Source organism: Puma concolor, chromosome A2, assembly GCF_028749965.1.
Source record: "Puma concolor isolate L17-30 chromosome A2, mPumCon1.1.hap2, whole genome shotgun sequence".
NCBI lineage: Eukaryota > Metazoa > Chordata > Mammalia > Carnivora > Felidae > Puma > Puma concolor.
In genome coordinates, this window is record NC_141668.1 from 45870318 (window position 1) to 45894087 (window position 23770).

General features: G+C 36.2%; 1 protein-coding gene across 12 annotated transcripts in view; it reads right to left on the reverse strand.

Moving 5' to 3' along the window:
• The window catches only part of BBS9 (Bardet-Biedl syndrome 9), a 454270-nt gene that overhangs the window by 336308 nt on the left and 94192 nt on the right, over positions 1–23770 (reverse strand). For all 12 annotated transcript variants that reach the window (XM_086692905.1, XM_086692893.1, XM_086692922.1 and 9 more), the window contains one exon: positions 2617–2791. In XM_086692905.1, coding sequence (XP_086549031.1) covers positions 2617–2791 — 175 coding nt within the window. The remainder of the gene's footprint in view (positions 1–2616; positions 2792–23770) is intronic.

A 23770-nucleotide genomic window follows, 5' to 3' on the forward strand; every position in this document is an offset into this window, starting at 1 on the left:
ATGCCACAATTCATTCGTCCCCTTTGGACAAGAGCCATAGAAGTTAAAGAAGGAATATAATATAATGATATACTACCTCCATCAGTTAACTTCTGCTTAGTTACAAACATTTGCTTATGTTCAGAGTTTTGAATCTAAGAAACCTTGACAATAATTCACAAAAGGTAGATTGCCACTTATGAACGGGATAGTACATTAACTTGCTATTTGCACAATATTGAAACATGTAGACAAAAATTTATAGCTGTTGCCTGATGAATTTATATTTTCTTCCCTCCTTGGGAAAAATCATGCAACCAAAAATAATAAAATGAAAATCTATAATGAAGTGTTGCCTAGATGTTAAGTTCTAAATATTGCCATCAGTACGATAACAACAATAAAGTTACTGAAGATACCATAATCCTCCAAGTCTGTTTCTTTTCCCAGCATGAATTTGTACTTTCTTTTCCCTATTCTCCCTTCCAACAAAAAACATACCCTCCAAAAACTCAAAATCTTGATTTTTATTGAAATTTAGCTGGTAGAGGACACAAAAGTCTCTCTCAAACACAGTTCCCCCAAACCAGTAAGAATTTCTAGCAAAAACGATCATTGGTTTTCATACGGTCATTTTCGTACTTCATTTCTACTATGAATTATTCTTTTAAAAATATTCATAATAACACTTGTATTTCTTGCCAGTATTCTTTCTATGTCACATATTTTTTATAAAAATCATTCCATATACGCATCTTTGTATCTGGCTTTTTTCACTCATACTGTACTCTATTATTTTTAATTCAGGGATAGTCACAACAATTAATCAGCATTTTCTATGGGGTGGCAACTTGACATACATTCAATCCTTTTAACAAGCTTGTCAAAATAGCCATTATTCCCACAACTTCATGGGCAATTAATCTTTGACAAAGCAGCAAAGAATGTCCAATGGGAAAAAGTCTCTTCAACAAATAGTGTTGGGAAAACTAGAGAGTGACATGCAAAAGAAACTGGGCCACTTTCTTACATCATACACAAAAATAAATTCAAAATGGACTAAAGACCTAAATGTGAGGACTGAGACCATAAAAATTCTAGAAGAGAACAAAGGCAGTAACCTTTTTGACATCAGCTGTAGCAACTTCTTTCTAGATATGTCTCCTGAGGCAAAGGAAACAACAGCAAAAATCAACTATTGGGACTACATCAAAATAAAAAGCTTCTGCACAGCAAAGGAAACGATCAACAAACTAAAGGGCAACCTACAAAACGGATGAAGGTATTTGCAAATAACATATACGATAGGCTTAGTATCCAAAATATATAAAGAACTTATAAAACCCAACCTTCAAAAAACAAATAATCCAATTACAAAATGAGAAGATGTGAACAGACATTTCTCCACAGAATACCTACAGATGGCCAACAGACACGTGACAAGATATTCATCATCACTTACCATCAGGGAAATGCAAATCAAAACTACAATGAAATATCACCTCACATCTATCAAAATGGCTACAATCAACAACACAATAAACAAAAGGTGTTGACAAGGATGTGGAGCAAAAGGTACCCTCTTGCACTGTTGGTGGAAATGCCAACTGGAGCAGCCACTCTGGAAAACAGTATGGAGGTTTCTCAAAAAGTCAAAAAAAATTTATAAAGGTTAAAAATAGAACTATGCAATGATCCAGCAATCATACTACTGGATATTTACTCAAAGAATACAAAGACACTAATGCAAAGGGATACATACACCCTATGTTTATAGCAGAATCATTTACAATATACAAGATATCGAAGCAGCCCAAGTGTTCATCTTTTGATGAATGAATAAAAAAGATACAGTATGTATATGTGTGTGTGTGTGTGTGTGTGTGTGTGTGTGTGTGTGTGTAGAGAGAGAAGTACAATGGAATATTATTCAGCCATTAAAAAGAACAGAATCTTGCCATTTGCAATGGCATGGATGGAGCTAAAGAGTAAAATGCTAAGTGAAATAAGTCAGGGAAAGACAAAATACCATATGACTTCACTCATATGCAGAATTTAAGAAACAAAACAAATGAGCAGAGGGAAAAAAGAGAGAGACAAATCAAGAAACAGGCTCTTAATTACAGAGAACAAACTGATGGTTACCAGAGGGGAGTGAGGTTGGGGGACAGGTTAAATAGGTGATGGGGATTAAGGAGTACACTTGTGATGAGCACTGGGTGATGCATGAATTGTTGAATCACTATATTATATACCTGAAACTAATATAATACTCTATGTTAACCACCTGGAATTATAAGAAAAACTTTAAAAGCCAAATAAATAAATAAATAAATAGCCATTATTATCCCCTTTACAGCCAGGATAAGGACACTGACCATCAAACAGCTGCTCATAGAAAAATGAGGATTCCAGTTCAGGTCGACCTCTCTCCAAATCCTTTATCAATCTCTACACTATACTGCTTTTCAAATATTTTACAACATATAAATGATATCCTCTAAATCACCACAATTACAATTTTATCAAAGAAACTGGTCTTTTTTTAATATTCAGCTTTTTGTAAAAAAAAAAAAAATTAATCAGCAATATACACACCAAAAGTCATGATTCCGAAGATTCAACATCCAAACTTACTTGTAACTTTCCACTTGTCGACAGGAAGAGACAGTAATGAAGGAATCAGTACGAGAACTGTAAGCAAGAGGGCCAGGTAAAAGAGAACCAGGGAGAAATCTCCCAAAAGCATAGCTTTCCTGTTCAAACACCATCAGCATCCCGTCCATAGACTGGATACAAATTAAATCTCGACCTAAAGAAAAATTAGAGGAAATTAGGTGACCTTTTTATAATGGTTTTCATTTATCACTATCCATCACAAATATGTCATAATTAATTTATCCCCAGGGTCAATACAAGCAGCTTAAATTTTAAATTACAAACTGATAAAGCTATCAGATTACTATATATCAGTATATATACATTTCCCAAAATTATTCAGATGTCTATAATTTTAAGTATACTTATTTTCATTTGCTATAATGCTAAAATCTCAAGGTCAAGATAGATAACCTCTAAGAAAAATCATGACCCTTGTAAGATATCATTTTTTCCAAAATCAGAAATAAAACTGTTCAGCAGAGGCTACTTCTCTTCTTCATAGGTCAATCTCATATCTTCAAATGACTTAGACATCAGTTAAACACAACAGACCAAATCCACAGACATGTATCAGGCACTAGTTGTACACAAATCACAGTGTTAACTACTACTAGAAATGAAAAATACTAATATTGAAAAATACCATTCACTGATTGAATTGTTTCCTGCCCTAGAAACAGACAAAACATCTATAAAATACATATCAAATAACTCAAAAAAGACTAACAGTCTGGGCTCAGTCTGGGCTCCGAGTAGGAGCAATTACTAGCCCTATCCATCTGAAAAAGAGAAATGTCGTATTATAAGGTATTAGGAGTTATTAAATGGATTTAATATACTTTGGTATTGCTCAGTCATTTGCCCAAAAAAAAAAAAAAAAAAAAAACTTGTGCCAGAGATGCTGTTTCCTCTAGTAGCCATTCTTTTGATACCTGAATTATCACTAGACACATGGTCATGCAGCACACAAGCTTACTTTCCTATTTCAGATACAAGCCTATTATAGATATAATTATATGATTATGTTCTTGCCAGTAAGATAGGAGCAGAGGTGATATGTACAACATCCAGATACGCCCTTAAAAGGACTGAGTATACACTTCTCTCTGCTGTTCCCAGCATGATGGTGGGGCTGGAATAGCTATCTTGGCCTCACAGAAAGAAGCCACATATTGAAGATAACAGACTCCTCCCCCTCCCCACCCCCACTACAGCCCTGGACCACTTTATCTCCTTATCTTTCTTATTTCTTATTTAAACCATCATTAATTTTGCATCTTTGTTAATGCATTCAAATGTCTGTATTGTAAATAACACAGAACTTACCTGAACCTAAAGATCCATCAGCATTGCTGACTCTTAAAATTTAGTTTCATTTGATTGGATCCTGGTACCAAAAAACAACCAGGTATAGAAGACATTGGAACAACTGGGGAAATTGGAATATGACCACATGTTAAAAAAAAAAATTAGGGGGGCGCCTGGGTGGCGCAGTCGGTTAAGCGTCCGACTTCAGCCAGGTCACGATCTCGCGGTCCGTGAGTTTGAGCCCCGCGTCGGGCTCTGGACTGATGGCTCAGAGCCTGGAGCCTGTTTCCGATTCTGAGTCTCCCTCTCTCTCTGCCCCTCTCCCGTTCATGCTCTGTCTCTCTCTGTCCCAAAAATAAATAAACGTTGAAAAAAAAAAAAAAACTTTAAAAAAATTAGGAACTGTTAAGTTTCTTAAGTGTGATCATGGTATTATGATTATGAAAGAGAACGTTCTTTATTGGGAGATATATGCTATAATATTTATGAGTGAAGTAGCACAAGATCTGTACCTTACTTTTAAGTGGTTCGTTAGAAAACATCTGTGTGTGTATACACATGCATATATACATTGACAACTATTGACTCTAGATGGTGGAAATATGGTGTCCATGTTACTTTTTCTGGAACTCAAATTTCTTCACAATAAAAATATAGGCAAAATAAAGCGTTTAAATATATACCTTTTGTATATAAATGCACTTTCTTAACAATCAGAGAGGGAACTGAACATTAGTGAATTGAGTGGGACCGGGGAGGAGAACAATAAATTTAATCTTAATAAGTCAAGAATCAGAGAGACAAAAAAAAAAAAAAAAAAGAATCAAAGAGACAAAAGAAATCCAATCAATAAAAAATTTATGCAATGACTCTGACCTTTGATGGCGAGTATTACTGTAGCCAAAATGTATTCTTGATGTCTGTATTATTAAAGAATATGAGGTCAGAGTATGTGTATTTCCAAGTAGAAGTGCCAACAAAATTTGAATTCATTTCAGTATGTTGAATGCCACTGAACTACAAATCTTCAGACTCCCAAAGACCTAAAAGAAGTGGTCCTTATAATGTAGGTTCCAAGACCACCAGCATCAGCATCATCTTGGAAATGCAAATTCTAGGGCTCCTCTCTAGCTCTACTAAATCAGAAACTCTAGTGATAGGGTCCAGCAATTCTAGGTTTTACCAAGCCCTAGAGGCTATCTGATGCATGCTAAAGTTTGACAACCACTGCCTTAGCATGGTAAAACAAAGAGCTAGAGCTTGGAAAAAACCGGAGCCCCAGAGAAAACTTGGCTCCTTAGCATGGCACTATATGAAGTCTTATTTCCTGAAATTCTAGCAATATAGAAGAGAGTGTTTATACTGCAATGTCCACATGGGCTGCCTCCAGAGTCAGATAATCTGGGCTTTGAGTCTAACTCCACCAATTATTAGCTGTGGGCTCCCGGCTCAAGTCTCCCTATCTGCAAGATGGCACACCTACCTTAGTTAGCTTTTGTGAGAATTAAATGAAGTAATGGATGAAAACTAAATCCAGCAGGTGGCAAATACTCCATCACATTATAACTTTATAAGTATTTTCTAAGTCTCATACTACATGTGTATTAATGTTTAACTACCTGCTGATTCCCACATACATCATAATGGTGTATGGTTCCTTGATTTTGCTTATATTATGACCTTTCCCAAAAAAATTCTTACATTTATTCTCCTGGTCTAATGAACATCTGCTGGCAGCCTCTTGGTCATCCCTTCTCCTCTCTTCCTATCTCTAGTCATGAGATATGAAGAAGACTGACTATATTCTAAGCTTGACAATAGGCCCTGGCTTACCAATTAGTGTCTCACTAATCACAGTGATTGGTTCAGGGATAGGTATGATTTACAGCTAAAATTAACTTTCTGGGTTTAGCTAGAACTAGAGAAAAACGTACTCTTCCCCCTGAGGAATATGTGAGGAAGATAAAAGTCTCAAACCACAGAGGTCATTTGGCTTTTGCAAAGGAACAATTAAGAGAAGGCCATGGAAGACATGTTTGAGCCACAGTATCAGGTCTCACTTGGAGCCAAACCTACCTGGGAACATTTCAGGGAATAAATTCCATAAATACTGAAGCCACCTTGAGCCACTCTGTCCCTGAATCAAGTCAATCAACCCATTTGTCCTCTGAGAGACATGACAACATTAGGCTCATCTCTTTCCCCCTCAACCACCCTCCACGTGTGATCCCATCCTCACCTCCATCTTACAACTAATCATCAATTGAAATGATCTGTTTTTGTGTTTCTTGTTCACCCTAAACTAAACGCAAAGGCAGGAGCCATGTCTTACTCATCTTTGTAAATCCAACAGCGATAAAATGCCTGGCACATAACAGATGCACTAATAAATGTCTCTTAAACTGAAGTAAGCTAGGCAAAATAATTTATTCATCTAAAGTTCAGATTGGCTGAGATTTTATTCTATGTGTTTCACATACTGCATTTGAAGTATGTGAAAAATGCTTTATTTATTACAATCCTGGCTGCTGATATTTAGAAAAATGTAGGGATCAATCCAAAACATTACTCAAAAATAAATAAATAAATCCTTCAAATCGCTGCTTTGGAAGCCACTTCAGAATACATACCAAAGGCTCCCCTTACAGATAATGGGAACAGAAAGAACAGTCCAGAGAAGCCATGAAAGTTTTGTAGTTCTGATAAAACACAGCCAACAGGAAGCCTTCATAAAACCGATAGGATTTCAGGAGCTATTTAAATGACCTAGCCCTGAACTGTACTCAAAGAGTCCTTACCACATGCTCAGTATTCTATTAGGAGCTGTAAGAAATATAGAACAACAGGAATAAAAATTACTATTGACATTTACTGAGCACCTGTTCTATTCCTTCCTTTGTACTAAACATTTACCCAGCAAATTAGCTACAATCTTTAATAACTCCAAAAGGCGAACAACAGTCCCATTTGACATGAGAAGACTGAAAACCACAGAGCTTAAATAATTTGCCTCATGCCAAAGAGTGAGAAAATGACAGAGCTAGGACTCAAATGAAATCTCACTCTGTTATATCTTACATGTTCCCGAGGAGGCTCCATTATACCACACTAGATCCATTTTAAAAATTAACATAAGCTAACATGTAAAATCGAAGTGATGTGAAACAGATTAAGTACTACAGACCATCAAAGAGCTTCATTACAGTGAACAGTCTGAGAAAGATTTCATGAGGTAGGATGTATCCCTAGACTGAGAAGGATAGGGATAATGAAGAGCATTCAAAGGTATGAGTAAAGAAAGTTTGGGGGAGGGAAAAGGAACATACTAGAAGACACAGAAGCAATTAGACTTGACCTAGTGCAATGCAACAAGTTTTACCAACAGGGCATGAAACGTAAAAGCAAGCAGTAGATTGAAAAGATGACAATATCTTAATGATGCTTCCTCAAAAATGATGACTTAACTATACAGAGAAAAATAAAACAGCTTTTAAAGTTGAAATAATTAGGAAGGTTGGAGATTTCATCAGAATTTAACATCTGGATATTTATCCTATTGATCTTTAACCATGATGAGAAAAAACTAACCATTGTGATTTCAAACCTTATTTGCGAGATCTGGGAAAGAGTTGAGAAAGGACTTAGCAAAATCATTTTGAAAGGGTATTAAAAATCATTCCCTTTTCATTTTCAAAGGCAAAGAAAAATTTCGTGTCTGTGGGGATGGGGAGATGGAGGCACGAAAGTTCTATTATGGCAGCCTTGCAAAATGAACACGATAAATACTGTGTTTCATTTCCTGGTGTTAAAATATCATGTAGCCAAGGCTTTAACATGATGCACAAACATGTTGAACTGACTGTTTAATTAACAGTTTTCTCTACTAAATTATAATCTATTCATTAAAGTGGTGTGTAGCACTGTGTGTGCATGCATGCGTGCATGTGTGTGTGTCCCCATGCTCACAAGTTCTTTTTACCATGCATGACCCAGAGCACTTTCCATCATTCACTATTATAGCAACAAGGGCCCCATGGTGGGCAGTCCTGAACACCATTTCCTCCATTTCTCTGCTGTCTTTTTCTTCCTGTGGAATCTACACAGCAAAGTAGAATGGCATACATAAAAGAAGACTACCATTACTCAGCATGCTACATGTTTTCTGAATCTCTCTATGCTCATATTTCTTTTACACATTGAGTAAAAATACAAGTGAAGAAATGCAAACGTGACCTGTGGCCAAGCATATATTGCACTTCAGTGTGCAGCTGTCAAAAATACTTGGTCTTTCTCCAAGCCTGAAAAACACATGAAAAACAGCTGTATAGGTAGTCAAAAAGGCAGACAGGAAACATCAAGAGACTGATACATAAGAACAGAAGAGTCCAACAGTCTGTGGAACTTCCGCTTGCTCCTTTTTACACATGCACACAAGGAAAAATTTTTGTTGTTGTTGTTACAGAAAACCTGAAACACTAACTCATTAATCTTTATTGCAAACCTAACTCAAAAATCATACAACATGCTTGCTATGAGCAAGGACATAAAAATGTTAAGGGTAGAATTTCAACAGATACTGACCTAAAAACAAATGGTGGATGCATTTCTAGGGCTTGCAGGATTTAAAAAAAAAAAATTTTTAATGTTTATTTTTGAGACAGAGAGAGACAGAGTATGAGCAGGGGAGAGGCAGAAAGAGAGGGAGACACAGAATCTGAAGCAGGCTCCAGGCTCTGAGATGTCAGCACAGCGCCCGACATGAGGCTCAAACCCACGAACTGTGAGATCATGACCTGAGCTGAAGTCAGACACTCAGCCAACTGAGCCACCCAGGAGCCCCTAGAGCTTGCAGGATTTTAAATTCACCATTAAAGGGGCGCCTGGGTGGCGCAGTCGGTTGAGTGTCCGACTTCAACCAGGTCACGATCTCGCGGTCCGTGAGTTCGAGCCCCGCGTCGGGCTCTGGGCTGATGGCTCAGAGCCTGGAGCCTGTTTCCGATTCTGTGTCTCCCTCTCTCTCTGCCCCTCCCCCGTTCATGCTCTGTCTCTCTCTGTCCCAAAAATAAATAAACGTTGAAAAAAAAAAAAAAAATTTTTTTAAATAAAAATAAAAAAATAAATTCACCATTAAATATCATTTTTGTACTTTTTTTTATTTTAACCTGTTTTATTTTTTATTTCTTAAAGCATTTTTGTACTTTTTAATTCATATCATCATATAAATAAAACTACTATAATTTTGAAATACATGATACTATTTGATTATGCTTAATAACTAATAATTGGCAATTAAATGAATGAAAGAATAGCTAGCTTCTTTCTTATTACTCTCTCCCTCATATTTTTTTATTTGAACATTCTAAAAGCAATTAGTGTCTGATAATAATGTAATATTCAAGGAGATTCTAAGTTTAAAACCTTAGTTATATATAAATAAATAAAATTTAAAGCCCTAACCAAACAGAGGAAATCAACAAATAGAACACATGTGTTGAGCTAAATAGCTAATATTTTTAAATATGTACCAGGGAAAAATTACACAAATTCTCAACTATTATTCAAGAGTTTCCCCCAATAAATAACTTCATGAGACTAATTACTTTAAGACTCAAGAAAATAAAAGTTGAGTCTACATACTAACTCTTCCTATGAACTTGCCTTTTTGACATTTTAATGTGTCTCATTTTAATAGGTACTTTAATAGCCTTACAAAGACCACTAGTGTGTGTTCGACCAAGCTATTTATCACAATTTTCCCCTTAAACTGTGAACAAGTTTAATAACATATTATAACGAAATTACAACCATTCGTTAAATTAGCATTATATGTGATGGATTCAATATGAATGCAATGTTAGAGTTTAAATGAAGGCCCTAAACATTATATTATCACTTGCATAAGATATTGGGTGAATTACTTTGTCCAATGTAATGATCATGAAAGGTCTGATAACATTCTCCAGAACTCACATTCATTGAACAAATTCCACAAACATTCACTGTTACACCTAGTACATGCTAGGAGAGCCACAGCTGCCACCCTCAGAAAGGTCAGTGAATATGGGAGTTAACCAGTTAAATATTATAATTATGTAAGAACAGAGGCATATTAGACTAAGTTAACAGGCAATGCAACTTGATTAACAGCATCTGGAAGAATCAAGAAAAGCCTCAAAACAGAGATAACACCTGGGTCTTGCAGGTTGAGAAAGTTTGCCAGACCATCAGAGAAACAAAAGCAGAGAGGGCACACTGCACAGACACATGGATCATAAGAGAACTACCTTGGGAGAGGAGTGAGAACAGTGAACTCTGGGGGAGGGTGTTAGGTGGAGGGAGACTGCTGATGAATACGGCAGGGATGCTCATCAGAACTGATGGCAAAGTCACAACCACAACTTGAGACCAGAGTTGCTGCATCCTTATTTTAGCCCTGAAAGCTCTAACAGTTTCCTTACTGTAAAGTAGTGGTATGAAAAGATTATATGATGTTGCTATAAGGTAAAATACAGTGAAAATATATAGCACCTGATCCTGATAAGCATTCAATAAGTGGTAAGTAAGTAATATTATTGGATTGCCCTCTTCCTTACAGACCAAATCATGTGAAAAAAAACCTTTAAGCTGAGAGGAAAAAGGTGCTTCAGAGCAAAAAGGGCAAGTTTAATGTAAGAAGGAGTACTCAATCGGAAAATTATCCTTTTTGTCAAAGCAAAGGGTCTTTAAGAATTTAAGAACTATGGAAAATCTTTCAAAGCTTAGGTCTGTGTGAACTACTGGCTATTCAAGATGATTTTTTGCCTATTTTAAGTTTACTTTCCCCAAAACAGCAATTTCCCTCACATTAAAATCTCTAAAGAAATGTACTGTGAGTGTGAAGGACTCCTGGGTGGTGCAGTCGGTTGGGCATCCAACTTCAGCTCAGGTCATGGTCTCGTGGTTTGTGAGTTCGAGCCCTGCGTCGGTCTCTGTGCTGACAGCTCAGAGCCTGGAGCCTGTTTCGGATTCTGTGTCTCCCCCTCTCTCTGCCCCTTCCATGCTCATGCTCTGTCTCTCTCTGTCTCTATGTCTCTCAATAACAAATACACATTAAAAAAAAATTTTTTTTTAAAGAAAAAGAAAAGAAACGTATTATGAGTGTGCCAGAAAGCCCTATCTGGGAATGCACTGTCCCTGCCTCCGCATCCTTCCCCCAACACACACATATCTATAATCTTCCCTCACCTCTTTTATTAATGTTTTATGCAGGATTACCCTGAGTGACATAAGAAAGACAAGACAGATGATGTCATACAGGATGCTTCTTAGCAGCATTCTTTTCTTCTCTCTCATTAAAAAAAAAAAAAAAAAAAAACCTTAAAGAATAAAGAATATAATGTTGGGGGTATAAAATTTTTAAGTAACTAGTTTCAAAGTGAGGTAGATGTCTCAAAGTAATTCCTGTCAGTCATGATAGGAAACCAAAAACCAAAAGAAAATACTAACAAACAGAAAACATTTTTAAATACCTCTTCATTTTGTACAAATATTCTTCATTTGCAATATTATCCATCCCATAAAGCAATAACCCCAAAAGCTAAACATTTGCTTTTTATATATTGTTAACTCTCTTAATCCTAAAATCATGAGTGTATCCAAAGAAAGAACAAAAAAACTATAGTCTACACTAGAGTCAGTCAAGCCAATTAAATTAGGTTGTGAAAAATATAACTAAAGGCAAGAAATTCCCAGCTGAGGTTCAGCTTCATCTAAACTCATACAGTTTTAAAAAGTAAATAAAAAAGAATTAGGGATAAAGACAACGGTAACTTTAAATTTCCTGAACTGTCAACTCTTTTTTTTTTTTTCCAACGTTTATTTATTTTTGGGACAGAGAGAGACAGAGCATGAACGGGGGAGGGGCAGAGAGAGAGGGAGACACAGAATCGGAAACAGGCTCCAGGCTCTGAGCCATCAGCCCAGAGCCCGACGCGGGGCTCGAACTCACGGACCGCGAGATCGTGACCTGGCTGAAGTTGGACGCTTAACCAACTGCGCCACCCAGGCGCCCCCTGAACTGTCAATTCTTATCACAAAGTTTGATGTGCCATTTAACCATTGTTTGGTCTAATAAATTTCCTTGGATTCTTCTAAAAGAAGCAGCTAAAATACCTTATCTTTAATAAAACTCATAAAAACAAATATACCAAAGCCATCATCTTAATATACATATACAATCATGTTATCAACCCATTCAAAAGCTTCAAAGGTACTCCAGTGTCTCCAGAAATAAGTATAAATTAAAAAGCAGGAAATCCAAAAAACTCTTTAATGTGTCTGCCAAATGAACTTTGACTACTCCCTCTCATCCAGTCCCAACCACCAAACGCTTCAGGTAACATAAGCCTGCCCTAAATGTCCTTATGCGTTTGTTAGCGTAGTTAAATTAATCTCAGGTGTCACTCTCTTCCTTAACATCACAAAATCCTTCTACACCTCCTCTATCTCAGGACACATCCCCATCACTTCGAGGCCTTCTCCAATCCCCTCTAGGCATAAATAACCCAGTCTCCCTCTATCCTCAGTACATTCTGCATCACTCACTATTAGTACTAACAAGATTTTTCCTGATATGGTGAAATTTGGCATCTCTCTCTCCCATATCAAACTTCCATAAACGAAGCATAAAATTCTTGAAGATATTTTACTTTCATTATCTAGTTCACAGTATTGAGACTAATCCCTTATATGTTGGGACCCAAAACATCTGTTCAAATCAACTAAACCATTACAAAATTAAAAACCCATGTCAGACTGTAGTACTAGGTACCAGGATGCCAATGATCCTCAAGTGGGCCAAGATATTTAACAATATCACCATATTCACAAGAAAACACCTTAAGATCTGGCAGTATGCATTATTTACCACATCTCCCTACCCCAAACAGTCCCTAGTATTTAGTAGAGCTCAACAGCTCAATAAATATTTGAATGAATGAATGAATGAATGGTGCCAAAGTAAAAATGGTATAGTAAAGGCCCTGAAATAGTTTTAATATGTGACATTTAATAATTGGAATTCTAGGGGCACCTGAGTGGCTCAGTCGGTTAAGCATCTGACTCTTGGTTTTGGCTCAAGCCGTAATCTTGCAGTTCATGGGGTCAAGCCCCACATCGGGGTCTATGCTGATGTGCGAAGCCTGCTTGGGATTCTCACACTCTCTCCCTCTCTCTGCCCCTCTCCTGCTTGCACACTCTCTTCCTCAAAATAAATAAATATTTAAATAAATAATAATAATTGAAATTCTAAATTATTTTTTTATTTTTTTAGTGTTTATTTATGTTGAGAGAGACAGAGCATGAACAGGGTAGGGGCAGAGAGAGGGAGACACAGAATCTGAAGTAGACTCCAGGCTCTGCACTGTCAGCACAGAGCCCGATGCAGGTCTCAAATTCACAAACTGTGAGATCATGACCTGAGCTGAAATCGGATGCTTGACCAACTGAACCACCCAGGTGCCCCCAGAATTCTAAATTATTTTTAGGTCTTAGTACTATGGTAAAAAATCACAGTACTCATTGTATGTCCAACATTAGATATACTAAGAAATATTGAAGAAAGAGAAAAGGTTAAGGATAACTTAGCTCCTAAGAAAGAGAAACTCTAGGGGTGCCTGGGTGGCTCAGTCAGGCATCTGACTCTTGATTTCAGCTCAGATCATAATCTCGCAGTTTTGGGTTCAAGCCCCAAGTCAGACTCTGCACTAATAGTGCACTGTTAGAGCAGAGCCTGCTTGGGATTCTCTCTCTCCCTCTCTCTCCGCCCCTTCCCTGCTTGTGCACACGTGCACATTCTCCCTAAATAAATAAACAAACACACTTTGAAAAAAAAAAAAAAAAAAGGAAAACTCTAATGGAAAGGCACAGGAAATAAAGGTAGGGTTGAGAGAACCCCAAAAGGAAAATATGTAAATGAATGTGAAAAACACTCAACCATTGAGAACTGGGGAAGCCCAAAGAGGATACCAAAGGAATAGAATGATCTTTGTATCCATCAGTATTTCATAAATCTCTAACTTCAAAAACATACACAGATTAAGCCCTAAAGTTTTAGTAATTATTAGAATTCTGTGTACAAAGTCTTTTTCTGGGTAATATGAAACAAGGGATTGTTACCAGAGGAAAAGTACCCAAAAAAGGATAGTAAATAGGAGACTCTCTGGCTATTACCTATTCCCAGAGCAGGATTGTATACCATAAAACAACAAATTGGAAAAAGTATCAAATGCAGATTAAAGTATTAATATATAGTGGAAAGAGCAATGATTTTGAACAACAACAACAACAACAAAAAAAAATGATAAGGTTTTGGATCCTGACTCTGACACAACCTAGATATGTGGCTTTGACTACTTTGCTTAATTCAGTCTGTTTCTTCAAATGCAAAATAAACCTTATCACAAACCTCTGTACCTCATTGGGTTGCTATGAATATTAAAGGGAACATATGCCAAATACCCAGTTTAGTATCTGGAACATGGTAGGAATTATGTCAGTCTTAATCCCAAAATTTGCATGCTAAAAAATAATAATAATAATTTTTTTAAAAAACTAACTTTCCTTAGTATCTACACTTACCTGTATCTCAGACAGTTTAGCCATTAAGTCTCACTTCCTAGATACAAAAGGGTAGAAAACATCTCCGGGGAAAGTTAGAACAAAAGGTGACCAGGAAGTTGGAAATGGTTCAGTTCAGAAATTCCAATCTCTATTTGTGAAACTACTTGCTAAAAACAGTGATTCCAGGTTCTTGAATTTCACTGATCATCATAGATTGTCAACCTTGTGAACTGCCCAATCAGAAGATATTTTTAAAAACAGAGACTGTTATCATGAACATTTTTCTATTAAGACAATACAGGGGCACCTGGATGGTTCAGTCGGTTAAGCATCCGACTTCAGCTTGCGGTTTGTGAGTTTGAGCCCTGCATCGGGCTCTGTGCTGACAGCGCAGAGCCTGGAGCCTGCTTCAGATTCTGTCTCTCCTCTTCTCTCTGCCCCTCCCCTGCTCATGCTCTGTCTCTGTCTCTCAAAAATAATAAATAAACATTAAAATTTTTTTTAAAAAGACAATATAATACAAATAAGTAGGAGGTACAAAATGAGAAAATGTTAGCACTAAGTACAGCCTTTAACTGAGCAATTTTTTTAGCTTTATAAAAAATTTAGTTCATTAGCTATTTTTCTCATTGCCTTAAAATCATTCAAAACTTTAACACAGGATAGTACTTGAGAACGACTATTTTATCCAAGCATTAACCACTTTTAAAGAACTTCCCACACTAGCACTTAACAGGCGCTATTGTAAAGAACTCAGAAAAACAAGCACAAAAAGTTTTTCCTTTACAAGAACAAAGGAAAAACTTGTTCCAAAACCTATTAAGGCCTAGGTGAGGAAACAAGCGTTTTTCAAAGACATTTTGGCTTTTTATAATCTCACCACTATCAGGCTTCTGGAATCCATAAGTGAGGCAAAGGCTCCCTCTGCTGACAAGTAGAAAAGAATCTAATCCTACCAAAAGGCAATTGACTTTTTAAAAATCTTCCCAACATTGACTGGATATTGCATGCTCTTACTATTTTTTTTATCAAAGACTAATTTTTACTCTATGCCCTAAAACACTGGAATATAACGCCATCTGATATGAACATGAAAGAGATGTATAACTAGGTAACACTGAGTATTTCAATAAATCTTTCTAAACCAGCTTTCAAATTTCTTGGTTTCTGCTCTATACTCTAAAGGTTAACTGAACTATAACGTCATACAAAGAGGATATTAAACAAAGAAAGATAAAGAATTGAGGGTTTCAAGAGGTTATATGGAAAAAAGGAAGCAGTGTATGAATTCATTGATGACCTCTCATAGAAATCTCATTAAATTAATAGGAGCAAATTAAAAACTTCAAAATCAACAATGATAGCAGTTTACAAGTGCTGACACATAGATAATTAGCATATCCAACTTTAGCAACTATTCTGTAACTAGGGAAGGTCAAGAACTATCCTTCTCATGTCACTGTGGACAGACTAAAGGCTCAAGAAAGTTCAATGATTTGTTAGGGACATACAGCTGAGAAGTAGCGGGGCAGGAACACAACCCTATAAATCTTATCTCTAGTCTTTTTCCTCCAAGTGAAAACTAAGCAAAAAGTAATACTCTAATGACATAATCTCTAAATCCCTCTGTGATTACAAATTCAACATGGCCTATTATCACAACTGCACTTTGTACGCTTATAACTTTCATCACATTTAAATACAAAATGTCAATTATTTCACTTTGGCAGACAAAGCTTGATATAACCACTTGCTGTTTCTTTGATATAGTATCTTCCTTCACTCTTGTCTTATTTACAAAAGAACTGCTTGCAAAGATAAATAAAATTAAATTATTAAGTAAATATATGAGAGTAACAGATAAAACCCTGATTTTCCCATTAAATTATTGAATAAAACATTTGTTAAAAACAGTATTTTTAAGCACATCAATATGCTGCCCAAAAAAAAAAGAAAAAGAAAAAGAAAGAAACAAAGAAAAAAGAAATAAAATTCAGAAGCCAAACAGTAAATGAAAGTGAGAACTGAAAAAGGTAAACAGAGCCTGTGGGCATTTTCCTAAACTAGATAACTTTCAGCTTCAGTTTTCAAGGTCTCAAATGACATATGGTAAAGGAGAAAAACCTTGGGGCCGACTCTATGTAGGGAATCTAATTGATCCTGTACATTATCTCCCTCCCTGCAGTAGAAAGCTAAAACCACACAGGGCTCTACCCTCAATGTAAGGAGAACTTAGAAATAGCATTCCCCCTCAAGCCAAAGAGAAAGCAAAATAAAATGCACATCTAAAAACTTGGAATCAGATGAAGGAAAAAAAAAAATCTCTCCTAAGAATTCATAACCCCCAGCCCGATCTTAATGTGGGTTTTCAGACCAAATTCACTCTATTGGCTTGCCCAAGAAGCCTTAATCTATGAATTTAGTATAAAGGGATCCTGGGTTAACAGAACAACCAAGTACCTGACAAAAGAAAACTGAAATCTCTGAATGAACACACCAATCATTCCCATGGATAAAGTTCCAAAGAATATGACCTCACAGGCAAAATCACAATATACAAGGAATTGAAGGCAATAAGAGCAAAAGACACCAAAAATAAAGAACACAATCAGAACAATGAAGACTTCATATGCTAAAATTATAAACAGAGAATATAAAAATACTATATTTTATATTTAAAGAAATAAAAACAGATAGTAAAAATGTGCTTAAGGGACTATCAATGACCAAGCAGATTTTTTAATAAACTTTGAAAAATAAAAATATAATAATTAGACTTAACAAAGTTAACAGAACTCCAAAAGTAGTTTCAATAGAAATTAGTCTCTAAATAGCAGTGATTTAGGAAACAAGAAAATAAAGAAATAATCTAAAATGCACTAATGAGAAACACAGAGACAGAAATGCAAGTGAACTTAAGAGACATAAACAATAGAGGAAGATGGGCCAACATATACCTAGTTGGATTTCCATTAGGAGACACTGGAGAGAATATGGAAGAGGCAATACTCAAAGAAATAATGACAGAGGTCTTTCCTGAACTGTTGAAAGGCACCAATCCTAAAATCTAGTTTTAAGCCAAATAAATTCTAATTAGGAGAAGTAAAAATAAATCCCCCCTTAGATACCCAATAGAGAAACTGCAGGACACAAAGACAAAGACTCTCTTAAAACCAATGGAGAGAACAGACTGATTAGCAAAAGAATAACAGCTAGACTGAAAACTAACTTAACACCAGTGGAAACCAGAAAAGCAGAATATCTCTTGTGTAACAGGGGAAAAAAAAAAAAAAGCATTATATACCCAGCCTTCCCTTCATCTACCCCCCCAAAATTTTAATGTAATAAAACAAAGATTCGATTCACAATAGTTACCAAAGCAATATACCCTTAAAACAGATCGTCATTAACAAAACTTGTGATTTTAAACCTATTTTTATGATTATCTACTTAATGTTTCTCTCTCCAAATTTAATGAGGCCACAGATCTCTACATTTGACTCACCACTGTATCCATACCATCCACCAGGGTGCTTAGCACATAAAGGGAAGGAAGGAAGGAAGGAAGGAAGGAAGGAAGGAAGGAAGGAAGGAAGGAATGGAAAGGAGAGAGCGGGAGGAGGAAGAGATGGAGGGGAGAGAGGAGCTGGGAGGGGAGGGGGAGAAAGAGAAAAAAAAAAGGAAGGAGGCAGGGAGGATCTAACCAACAAATTAATAACTAAAAGAGATAGAAAGTACAATTTGTACTAAACGACATGAAAGGTCACCTAAATAAATAGTAAGACGTATTATATTCCTGGATGGGAAGAATCAATATAATAAACATGTCAGTTATGCACTAAAATAATCTATAGAATCTACCTTATGACCCAGCAATAGCACTGCTAGGAATTTACCCAAGGGATACAGGAGTGCTGAGGCATAGGGGCACTTGTAACCCAATATTTATAGCAGCACTCTCAACAATAGCCGAATTATGGAAAGAACCTAAATGTCCATCAACTGATGAATGGATAAAGAAGTTGTGGTTTATATATACAATGGAATACTACTTGGCAATGAGAAAGAATGAAATATGGCCTTTTGTAGATGGAACTGGAGAGTGTTACGCTAAGTGAAATAAGTCATACAGACAAAGACAGATACCATGTTTTCATTCTTATGTGGATCCTGAGAAACTTAACAGAAGACCATGGGGGAGGGGGAGGAAAAAAAAAAGTTACAGAGACGGAAGGAGGCAAACCACAGAGACTCTTAAAAACTGTTTATAGGGGCGCCTGGGTGGCGCAGTCGGTTAAGCGTCCGACTTCAGCCAGGTCACGATCTTGCGGTCCGTGAGTTCGAGCCCCGCGTCAGGCTCTGGGCTGATGGCTCAGAGCCTGGAGCCTATTTCCGATTCTCTGTCTCCCTCTCTCTCTGACCCTCCCCCATTCATGCTCTGTCTCTCCCTGTCCCAAAAATAAACGTTGAAAAAAAAAAATTAAAAAAAAAAAAAAAACTGAGAATAAACTGAGGGTTGATGGGGGGTGGGAGGGAGGGGAAAGTGGGTGATTGCCACTGAGGAGGTCACCTGTTGGAATGAGCACTGGGTGTTGTATGAAAATGAATTTGACAATAAATTTCATATTAATAAATTAAAAAATCAACCAATCAATCAATAAAATAATCTATAGATTTAATACAATGCCAAACAAAATTCTAGTTTGATTTTTTTCATAGAACTCAATAAACTATTTTTTAAACTTGAGGCAGAAGTGGGGCACCTGGGTGGCTCAGTCAGTTGAGCGTTCGACTGTGGCTAAGGTAATGATCTCACAGCCCCCCACGTCGGGCTCTGTGCTGACAGCTGAGAGACTGGAACCAGCTTTGGATTCTGTGTCTCTATCTCTCTCTGCCCCTCCCCCGCTCATATTCATGTCTCTCTCTCTGTCTCTCAAAAAAGAATAAATGTAAAAAAAAAAAAATTTAACGAGTCAGAAGTGAAAAACAGCAAAAATAAGCCACACATTTTTTATTTTTTTAACGTTTATTCATTTTTGAGAGACAGAGACAGAACATGAGTGGGTAACAGGCAGAGAGAGGGAGACAGAAGCAGGCTCCAGGCTCTGAGCTGTCAAAGCAGGGCCCAATGTAGGGCTTGAACTCACAAACTGTGAGCTTAACCGACTGAGCCATCCAGGCACCCCTTTTTTTGTTATTTTTTTTAAGCTATAAATTTTTTCAAACAAGAGCAATGAAGAATGGTTAGCCCTCCCACACATCAAAACATACTATATGTTAACTTTTTCAAATATGGTATTGGCACTCCTTATAGATACAATATTTATAGACAAATAAACCAAGGACAAGGAATAGGGCCTAAGAACAAATTAATGACTATATAGGAATTTAGCAAATGAGAAAAGTGGCATTCCAAATTTAAAAAAACAAATTATAAATGGTGCTTGGACAACAAGATATAATTTGAGAACAGAAATAAAATGAGTTCCAGAGTTTATCAAAAATGTAACAAATAAATCTGGATGGTCATCATTTTCTCAAAAAGAAAAATGTATGCTAGCTACTCTCCACTACTCTTACTAATGCTCACTTTTGCTCATTAAGCAACTTTGTTTTGAGTATAAAATTTCTAGTATTTCTCTTTGTCTTCTGATTTTTGTGGTGCTAAAATGTTCTCTTTTTTGTTTCTATATTTATTAAGAAATTATATTTGAAAATTGTTAGGAGAACAGATCCTGAGTTCTCATCACAAGGAAAAAAATGTTTTGTTTTTATTTTTTGTGCATCTATATGAGATGACAGATGTCAATTAAACTTATTTTAGTAATCATTTCATAATATATGTAAGTCAAATAATTTATGCTGTACACTGTAAACTTATACAGTACTGTATGTCTCTTGTTTATTTTTGCTTTGTTGCCTTTCCTCTTGCTGTCAAATCCAAAAAATCATTGCCAACACTTCTATCAAAGAACTTATATCCTATGTTTTCTTCTAGGAGTTTTATGGTTTCAGGTCTTACAGTCAAGTCTTTATCCATTTGGAGTTGATTTTTGTATGGTATAAGACATTTTTTTGCATCTGACAATCAGTGTTTCCAACACTATTTATTGAAGAGACTATCCTTTCGTCAGTCGCATCCGTGGCTCCTTTGTAATAAATTAATTTCTGAGTCTCTATTTTGTTCCATTGATCTATGTATCTATTTTTATGCCCATGACATATGGTTTTCATTACTATAGATTTCTAATGTAGTTTGAAATCAGAAAGTATGATACTCCTAGCTTTGTTCTTCTTTTTCAAGACTGCTGGCTACTCAGGATCTTTTGTAGATCCATACACATTTTAATCTGACCACAGAATTTTTAAAAACAAAATATTAGAAAAAATTCCACCAATAGAGCTATATCATAAAATACTCTATAAGCATTCAGAATTATATACAGTAGAACATTTATTGACTTAGTAAATACTCATGATATTGTTAAATGAGGAAAAAGATCTTAAAAGAATAAATACAAATGTCCATCAACTGATGAATGGATAAAGAAGATGTGAATATATATAACAAAATACTACTCAGCAATCAAAAAGAATGAAATCTTGCCATTTGCAACAATGTGGATGGAACTAGAATGTATTATGCTAAGTGAAATAACTCAGGCAGAGAAAGACAAATATCATATGAATTCACTCATAGGTCGAATTTAAGCAACACAACAGATAAACATAGGGGAAGGGAAAGAAAACTAAGATAAAACCAGAGAAGGAGGCAAACCATCAGAGACTTAAATACAGAGAACAAACTAGGGCCTGCCAGAGGGGAGATAGGTGGGGGAATGGGCTGTGGGTGATGGGCATTAAGGAAAGAATTTGTCGGGCCTGGGTATTATATGTAAGTGACGAATCACTGGGTTCTGGTCCTGAAACCAATACTGCACTGTATATTAACTAACTTGAATTTAAATAAATAAAATTAAAAAAAAAAAAAGGAAATATGAATCCAGGTTTATGGCATAAAAACTCAAGAGTAAAAAAGATGAAATAAATACACTAACATAGTCTTAATGATTAGAGAGCTTTCAGTGGCAAGAGTAGAGATTATTTCATTTTCCTCCTGAAATAAACCTCATCCAAAGTTTTCTACAATTAAAATGCAACTTCAATTTAAAAAAATTTTTTTAAAGTTAGAAGGGGCAGGAATCCATCAAATGTTCTACCATTCTTGAAGCTAAAGTATCACCAATGACTGGCTCTGCTGTGGAGAATAAAAATTAAAGTTTAGGCAAACATATGTTAATGATACTAGAATTTAAAATAAAATTTGGGCTGGGGCGGGGGTGGGGGATGGGGGTGGCAGCAACTGGGTGGCTTGGTCGGTTGAGCATCTGTCCAACTCTTGATTTCAGGTCAGGTCATGATACCAGGGTTGCGGGATAGAGCTCTGCGTAGGTCTCCATGCTGAGTGTGGAGCTTGCTTGAAATTCTCTCTCTCCCTTTGCCTCTCTCTCTCTCTCTCTCTCAAATAAAAAATAAAAATATTTTTAAAAAACAAAATAAAAATATTTTAAAAGGGAAATAAATTTACTTGATTAAATAAACCAGGCAAACATAAAAAAAAAACAAAAAAAAAACAAAAAAAAAAACAAAAAAACACACATGTCCAAACATAAGTTGAACACTGGCAAGAAGGCAAATATGTTAGAAGACTTTGGGCAAAAAGGACGACCTAAATTTTAAAATAGCTGATTGATATTCTTTCCAGAAATAAGTAAACAATAAGCAGTTGGCCCTAACAAGGCTATTCTTATTACATGAAATAAAATAATGCCCTCTGTCTATGAAATATCTCTTTATTCTTATGGATGAGAGAGGAGGGAAGAAAACTGCAGAGAGAACAGAGAGATCATGCATTCAGCTCATCAAAAAGTACTTAATACAACTTCTAGAGAAGCCCTGTTTCTACTCACTGTAAAATGTCATCTGAGCCACTAAAATGCCAGATTCCTACTGATCTTCTTCACCAGGATAAAAGCATTGAATAGAAAGATTTGAGGGGCGCCTGGGTGACTCAGTCGGTTAAGGGTCCGACTTCGGCTCAGGTCATGATCTCACGGTCCGTGAGTTCGAGCCCCACGTCGGGCTCTGTGCTGACAGTTAGGAGCCTGGAGCCTGCTTCGGATTCTGTGTGTGTGTCTCTCTCTCTGACCCTCCCCCGTTCATGCTCTGTCTCTCTCTGTCTCAAAAATAAGTAAACGTTAAAAAAAATTTTTTTTTTTAAGAAAAATAGAAAGATTTGAATAAGCATTAATTACTGAGTAGCTTACCTAGAAAGAACTGATACATTTCTTTTCACAGAGTAAAAGTCAACAAAGGTCAGAAAATAAGTCCTAACATTGCTATTTCTCTAAAAGATGATAAATACGCTGAGGGCCATCAAGAGTAGAATAACTGTGCTTCAAACTTCCAGCATCTCAAGACAAGACTAAGTTCAAAATTAATCAGCAGGAAACATTACTCAATGACTTCTGTTGTTCATTATCATATCAGCTTTATGTATGTTACTCTCATATCTCCAGCCATGTGGAAAGATCCTTGGGGAAGGAATAACAATCATTCAAAAGATATTTGTCTCACTGAATCTTGTTACATTTTTCATCCCTGCCAATTTGCTATGGTTTTCCTTCAGTAGGAAACCCATGACTCTTCCAGAACTCTTCCATGACTCAAATGGGCTTTCAGTGAGAAGGTTAATTAAAACGATTATTAAAGGATGTACTAGATAAATGTGGTAAATGCGAGGAAACTCCTATGCTCTGCTTATTTGATCAAATTCTCTGCAAACTTTCATCCTAGCTCAGCCAACTGCTTCTGCTCTCCACAGTAAGTTCAATACATAGAGCTGAACTCCTAAGTGAAACAAAATATAAATGCTACTAAAATACATGTCGCGGTGAGTTCAATCATATAGTCACCTGTGAACGTTACTCTGAGTCTGTATATCAAAGTAGACTGTGTGGATGCAAAAAAAAAAAAGTGTCCACAACAGTAAATTTTGGAAGAAATCTTGATGGCTAAATAAATTATGAAATATCTATGTACAGAATTCCATGAAGCTCATATAAGAACAAGGTAAGTCTATTGTGTTTGGACATGGAAAGATGTCCATGTAAATGAAATGAGCAAGTTACAAACTTATACACAGTGATCCCATTGACATTAA